The sequence below is a fragment of the Salvelinus sp. IW2-2015 genome, linkage group LG9 (genome assembly GCF_002910315.2).
Source record: "Salvelinus sp. IW2-2015 linkage group LG9, ASM291031v2, whole genome shotgun sequence".
Taxonomy (NCBI): domain Eukaryota; kingdom Metazoa; phylum Chordata; class Actinopteri; order Salmoniformes; family Salmonidae; genus Salvelinus; species Salvelinus sp. IW2-2015.
The window spans coordinates 14,525,162-14,532,778 of NC_036849.1; the positions used below are offsets into that span (position 1 = coordinate 14,525,162).

A 7,617-nucleotide genomic window follows, 5' to 3' on the forward strand; every position below is an offset into this window, starting at 1 on the left:
TTGTCAAATACATCTGAATTATTTTGTTCTTGTAATATCAAGATAATATTCACTATACATGTGAACAAAACATTGAAATCCTCTCTAATACCTGATTATCTAATGATAGATATTCTGAGACTTAACCTTTTGACAACTGTAGTGGTTTACCTTGAACTAAATATGCTCTTGCTGTTTTTTCTTCTTGGTTTTGAATAGGGGCCGGACGAAGGCTGAAGGGACCAGAGCCTGACATGGTGGATGATTCAGTGAGTGGATCTACTGATATGAAAAATCTATTGCTTGCATGTGTGGACATCATGTGAATACTAAAGACTATGGGAAAGACACACAACTTAAATTAGAATTTTTAATGAATCCCTATATAGCAACAAAATTGACTATACATATTTTTGTTCCAGATATGTGAAGAGCCATCTGAATTTATAGAGGGGGAGAGACCTCGCCCACAAGGATCCTCCCCTGTAGATGAATACCCTGAGACTGACAAATACACTGACATTGATAAACAGGTACAATACTTTATATTTCAACCAACCATGGTGACTTGTAGTTTGAATTTTGTCAGACACTCTGATTCATTTAACATTCCTTTTAGGGTGGAGGTGGGAGTGGCAAGAAAGGAAAGAGGGGTTTTGGGTCCCTTTTTGAAAAGCGCTCCCCTGCCAAGATGAGTCAACTGGAGGTCAGACATGTCTGCGTTATATTGAACTCATGCAGAAGCATTGTTTCAGGTTGTCATTGGTGGTACATAACGTGTTAATTTTTTTTCTTTCTTCATTTTTTCCTGTAAACTTAGAGCTCAGACTCGGGAGTGATTGTGAGAATGGCAAAAGAGACATGTGCCGAGGGTCTTGTTTTGAGCGGAGGAGGGAAGGAGGGCATCTTCATTAAGGAAGTGAGGCCAGAGTCCCCAGCCTCAAAGCTTCTTAGTGTACATGAGGGTAAGCAGACAACTAGCTCATACCATGCTCTTTCAGAAGTTGATAAAAAATAAAATAGCCTTTAGAGTCTGTAGTGTCGTGGAAAATTGCAAGATTATGTTATAAGGCTTGTAAGATTATATTATAATGCTTGTATTGCATTATAATGGTTGTTTTATTCGACAGAATAGACTATTGTGTGTGTGTTCCACTGAGGATGGGCCTCTATGAGATAACACTGACAGAGGAGATTTACGATGTCTTTGGGTGATAAAACCTAAAGAGCATTCCAGAGAACATGAGCTAATGGTTCTGTTCTATGCCGTACCAGGGAGAGACGGTTCACTTTTGGAGTAAGGGGGCCAGACACTGGTCTTTACAATGAAAAATGTTGACACACCAGTAACTGTCTGCTATGTTTTATAGATATCTTTCATACACATCTTAACCTTTGTGAACTGTTCCTAAGATCTGTGATTCGTCATGTAAGTTGAGAGGGGTGTATCTTGGCTATAAAAGATCTTTGTACTTTTCTGTAGTCACTTCTCAACGGTTCATTAGAAATAGTGAATTGTTGAAAGTCAAATGCTATTGCAAAGCGTATTATTATTAAAGATGTAGTTTAAGTATAACTCTGACTGGTGTGTAGTTTGTAACTCTCCTCATTTGGTAAAGCAGAAATATGCCACCACGGTAGTCAAGAGTCTATAGTATTGACCAAATAGTTAATCTGAAAGCAAAGGACATATTGGTGAAATGTGGAGTGAAATGGGTGAAATGTGAAGTAATGGAGCCAAGATTGTTTTTGCTATCCAGGGTGAGAGACTCTTTGATATGACTCTTTGATATGCTTGTTCAACAGTTCAAATGGGGATTTATTGATCTTTCTATGTCTTCCTTTTGTTCATTCAGGTGATCAGATACTCAGTGCCACAGTGTATTTTGACAATGTTAAATATGAAGATGCCCTTCAGATATTGGAACATGCACAGCCTTACAAGATGGAGTTACTTCTGAAACGCAAACCAATAAAGATATCCACCCTTGAGAGTGAACCAGCCCTTGAATTTACCCAAGTAACTATCACTATGTTCTTTTTCTGGATCTGTAGAGTAGCGTTATGTCTTTGGCTCTTTTTCTCATGAAGCAATCAATCAACATTTCACTTTTTTTATCCTACAGGTGGAACAAGGTTCCTCTCTGGAAATGAGGGGACATTCAAAGAAAAAAAGGCACGGTGACCGAATCTCTTGGCCCAACTTCCCCTCCTTCAGCAAAAGTCGAAAGTCCCATTTTAAGAGGTCTCACAGTACCGCAGATGCAGATGATCAGAGGAAGCTGGAGCTGAGCCCAACAACAAGTGACACAGAGTCGCCTATCAAATCTCAGGAGGCTGTCAAGGGCAGGACAAAGAAGCAGAAGATAAAGTTGTCAAGTCTAAAGATGAAGGGCCGCAAGAGCAGATCTGTTGAACAGTCGGACCAGGACACAGACATACTAACTGTAGAATGTGTGCAAGTTATGGAAATCCAACAGAGTCAAGATGACATATACTCACCGGATGGTCTAGAGAGCATATCAGGAGAAACACCTCAAGTATATGTGTTTGAATCAGAATCAGAAAAAATGGAATCCACCAAGATAAAAAATGAATGCTCTCTTCCAGACCTGACATGCTCGGAAACCAAACAGCACAAGGTAGAACTCATCAGACTGGACAAAACTTTGAAAACCACAGACATAACAGTTGCTTTTTCTGATCAAGAAAGTTCCTTAACCAAGAAATCTCTGGAGGAAAAGAAAAAGAAGAAAGAGAAGAAAGAGAGGTCAGAACTAAAGTTTAGGATCAAGGGAAAGGAGAAAAAAGACAAACAGAAGCAAGACATACATGTAAAATCATCCCCAAAAAGCATGAAGATACCAGGAGCAGATATCATAACATCTGATCTGTCTGCACATGACAATACCTTGCTGATTCCAACTATAGTATCACATACTAAGCTGGAGGAGCGTCAACTCCCAATTGACATGTCATATGTAGGACTTATCAGGAAATCCCCTCAGATTGGACAAGAACGAGACTTGAAAGAAACCAATGTTAAAACAAATTTAAATGCACAGGAAATGCATGCTAAGGTCACCAGTATTACAATGAAACCTGACTTGCAGATGGAAATACAGGCTTTAAAGTTACCTACAGAGACAAGCATTGATGACGTTTTAGTACAAATTGGTACAAGGACTGCTACCAAGTTCAAGCTGCCAAGGGAGGACCTTGCTGACTTTGTTACTGACGAACGTATAAAAATGACAGACGTGAAGATTGTAAAAATGGATGTGAAAAGCCTTAAAATTGAGGATAAGGGGTTGAAGATACTTCCAAACCGTGATGATATTGAGATCCCAGGCATGGAAGATGCATCATCAACTGGCACCAAAACCCCAGTGATCAAACAGCCTAAAACAGCATTCACTCTTCCTGTTGAAGAAATTCAGGCGCAGACTGTTCAGATGGTTATAGACGTTGACAGAGTTAAAGTGGCTGTCTCCAAATTGCCAGGGTTCAAGCTGCCGAAGGGTGACACTGTAGGACTGCCTGCTCATCAAGAAATCACAAAGACAGATGTGAATGCAGAAAGAGTAAATGTGACAGTAGATACCACCCTGTCTAAAATCACAGACATAAAGGCACAGATGGACACGTATGTCAAAAAGACTGACATAAATGCTTCACCTGAAAAGTTGAGCAGGAGCTCAGTTACCACAATCAAATTGCCAAAGAACCAACTTTCTGATCTAGGTGCTCATGAACCTATTACTATGACAGAAATATACCATAAAAAAAGAAAAGATGAAGCTGGAAGGACCAATGAGGTTGAAATCCAAATTGAACTCCATAAACGAGAGGACGTAGAGATACCTGGAATGGAAAATATACATCAAAAAGGATCTCCCAACCAAGTGGAAAGGGTAAAAGAGTTGGCAGTACCAGTACCTGAGTGGCCAACCATCAAAGCTGAGGAGTCAAATGTTATTCCTTACACTAAAGGATTAGATAAGAAGTCAAAGAAAGCAAAGATGTCAATGCCTGCTCCAAATGTTGCCGTAGATGTACCTAATGTGGAAAAGGACATTAAGGTTCAAGGAACTGAAATACCAGATCCAAAACTGACAATGTCACAAATTAACATTGAAAAGCCAAGTGTTGATATTAAAGGTCCATCTATAGATGTGGATGTCAATCTTAAAAAACGTGAAATGTTCACTTTATCAGAATTCAAAGTGCAGGTCCAACCACCTAGCGTTAAACTCAAAGTGCCTTCTGGTGAAGTTGAAATACCTGAGGGCGCGGCTAAGGAAATTGATGTAAAAATGAAAAAGCCCAGGATGTCATTTGGATGGTTTTCAAAACCAGAAGCGAAAGCACCTGAGGTTGATATCAGTCTTACAAACGTGGATATTTTGCTTCAGAAAGGAAGGTGGAGGTCAAAGAGCAGACATGGATGAAATCTTCCAGAAGTTCAAATTGAAATGAACACTGATATTGAGCTTGAGGGACAAGGAAGTCAATATAATTACCAAAATTGGACTCTCATTACCAAGAGTTAAAGGGTCCTGAAATTGGCTTAAGTCTGTCAAAGCAATGTAGATGTCGACTTACCAGAGGGAAGAGCAGACCTCCAACTCTGATGTGGAAGTCGGAGTGCCATCTGTTGAAGTTGAAATACCAGACCAGGTTCTAAAGATATTGATGTGAAAATGAGAAAAGCCAAGAAGTGTCCATTCCCCAAATTTGGATTTTCAAAACCTGAAGTGAAAGCACCAGAGGTTGATATAGTCTTCCAGAGGTGGTATTTCTCTCCAGAGGGAAATGTGGAGGTCAAAGAGCCAGAGGTGAAATGAAAACTCCAGAGATTCAAGTTGATGTGAAAGATACCGTAGGCTCCCCCTCAAGATTCAAAATGCAACTATTAAAATTCCCTAATTTGAGCACCTTCTCCAAATGTCACAATGAGGTAACCTGATTTTGGACAAGGACATCAAGGTTTCATGGGAACTGAAATACCTGAACCAAGCTGACAATATCAGCAATTAACATCGAAAAGCCAAATGTTGACTTTAAAGGTCCATCTATAGATATCAATCGTAAAAAAATTGAAAATGTCACTTTACCAGAGGTCAAGATGAACGTCCAATCACCTAGCATTGAAACTCAAAGTGCTTCAGTGAAGTTGAAATGCCTGAGGGAGCTGCTACAAGAAATGAATGTAAAATGAAAAGCCCAGGATGTCATTTGGATGGTTTTCAAAACCAGAAGCGAAAGCACCTGAGGTTGATATCAGTCTTACAAACATGGATATTTCGCTTCCAGAAGGAAAGGTGGAGGTCAAGAGCCAGACATGGAATGAAATTCCAGAAGTTCAAATTGAATGAAAAATGATATTGAGCTTGAGGGACAGGAAGTCAATTTAAATTATACCAAAATTTGGACTCTCATTACCAAGAGTTTAAGGTCTGAAATTGGCTTAAGTCTGTCAAAGACAGATGTAGATGTCGACTTACCAGAGGAGAAGAGCAGACTCCAACTACCTGATGTGGAAGTCGGAGTGCCCTCTGTTTGAAGTTGAAATACCAGAAGCAGGTTCTAAAGATATTGATGTGAAAATGAGAAAGCCAAGAATGTCATTCCCAAATTTGGATTTTCAAACCTGAAGTGAAAGCACCAGAGGTTGATATCAGTCTTCCAGAGTGATATTTCTCTTCCAGAGGGAAATGTGGAGGTCAAAAGAGCCAGAAGTGGAAATGAAAACTCCAGAGATTCAAGTTGATGTGAAAGATACCGTAGGCTCCCCTCAAGATTCAAAATGCCAACTTTAAAATTCCCTAAATTTGGAGCACCTTCTCCAAATGTCACAATGAAGGTACCTGATTTGGACAAGGACATCAAGGTTCATGGACTGAAATACCTGAACCAAGCTGACAATATCAGCAATTAATATCGAAAAGCCAAATGTTGACACTTAAAGGTCCATCTATAGATATCAATCGTAAAGAAATGTGAAATGTCACTTTACAGAGGTCAGATGAACGTCCAACCACCTAGCATTGAACTCAAAGTGCCTTCTAGTGAAGTTGAAATGCCTGAGGGAGCTGCTACAGAAATGGATGTAAAAATGAAAAGCCCAGGATGTCATTTGGATGGTTTTCAAAACCAGAAGCGAAAGCACCTGAGGTTGATATCAGTCTTACAAACGTGGATATTTCGCTTCCAGAAGGAAAGGTGGAGGTCAAAGAGCCAGACATGGAAATGAAATCTCCAGAAGTTCAATTGAAATGAAAACATGAATATTGAGCTTGAGGGACAAGGAAGTCAATTTAAATTACCAAAATTTGGACCTCTCATTACCAAGAGTTAAAGTCCTGAAATTGGCTTAAGCCTGTCAAAGACAGATGTAGATGTCGACTTACAGAGGGAAGAGCAGACTCCAACTACTGATGTGGAAGTCGGAGTGCCCTCTGTTGAAGTCAAATACCAGAAGCAGGTTCTTAAAGATATTGATGTGAAAATGAGAAAGCCAAGAATGTCATTCCCAAATTTGGATTTTCAAAACCTGAAGTGAAAGCACCAGAGGTTGATATCAGTCTTCCAGAGGTGGATATTTCTCTTCCAGAGGGAAATGTGGAGGTCAAAGAGCCAGAGGTGGAATGAAAACTCCAGAAGATTCAAGTTGATGTGAAAGATACCGTAGGCTCCCCCTCAAGATTCAAAATGCCAACTTTAAATTCCCTAAATTTGGAGCACCTTCTCCAAATGTCACAATGGAGGTACATTGATTTGGACAAAGACATCAAGGGTTCATGGAACTGAAATACCTGAACCCAAGCTGACAATATCACAATTACATCGAAAAGCCAAAGTTTGAACTTAAAGGTCATCTATAGATATCATCGTAAAAAATTGAAAATGTCACTTTACCAGAGTTCAAGATGACGTCCAACCACCTAGCATTGAACTCAAAGTGCCTTCTAGTGAAGTTGAAATGCCCTGAGGAGCTGCTACAGAAATGGATGTAAAAATGAAAAGCCCAGGATGTCATTTGGATGGTTTTCAAAACCAGAAGCGAAAGCACCTGAGGTTTGATATCAGTCTTAAAACTGGATATTTCGCTTCCAGAAGGAAAGGTGGAGGTCAAAGAGCCAGACATGGAAATGAATCTCCAGAAGTTCAAATTGAAATGAAACATGATATTGAGCTTGAGGGACAAGGAAGTCAATTTAAATTACCAAAATTTGGACTCTCATTACAAGAGTTAAAGGTCCTGAAATTGGCTTAAGTCTGTCAAAGACAGATGTAGATGTCGACTTACCAGAGGAAGAGCAGACCTCCAACTACCTGATGTGGAAGTCGGAGTGCCCTCTGTTGAAGTTGAAATACCAGAAGCAGGTTCTAAGATATTGATGTGAAAATGAGAAAGCCAAGAATGTCATTCCCCAAATTTGGATTTCAAAACCTGAAGTGAAAGCACCAGAGGTTGATATCAGTCTTCCAGAGGTGGATATTTCTCTTCCAGAGGGAAATGTGGAGGTCAAAGAGCCAGAAGTGGAAATGAAAACTCCAGAGATTCAAGTTGATGTGAAAGATACCGTAGGCTCCCCCTCAAGATTCAAAATGCCAACTTTAAAATTCCTAAAT

General features: G+C 39.7%; 1 protein-coding gene across 1 annotated transcript; it reads left to right on the forward strand.

The window, feature by feature from the left end:
• The first annotated feature begins 2,114 nt into the window (after nucleotides 1-2,114).
• LOC111969002 (neuroblast differentiation-associated protein AHNAK-like) lies at nucleotides 2,115-4,430 on the forward strand. Its single transcript, XM_024147263.2, has one exon. It carries the CDS (start codon nucleotides 2,130-2,132, stop codon nucleotides 4,428-4,430), a length of 2,301 nt encoding a protein of 766 aa, XP_024003031.2. The 5' UTR covers nucleotides 2,115-2,129.
• The last annotated feature ends 3,187 nt before the right edge of the window (nucleotides 4,431-7,617 follow it).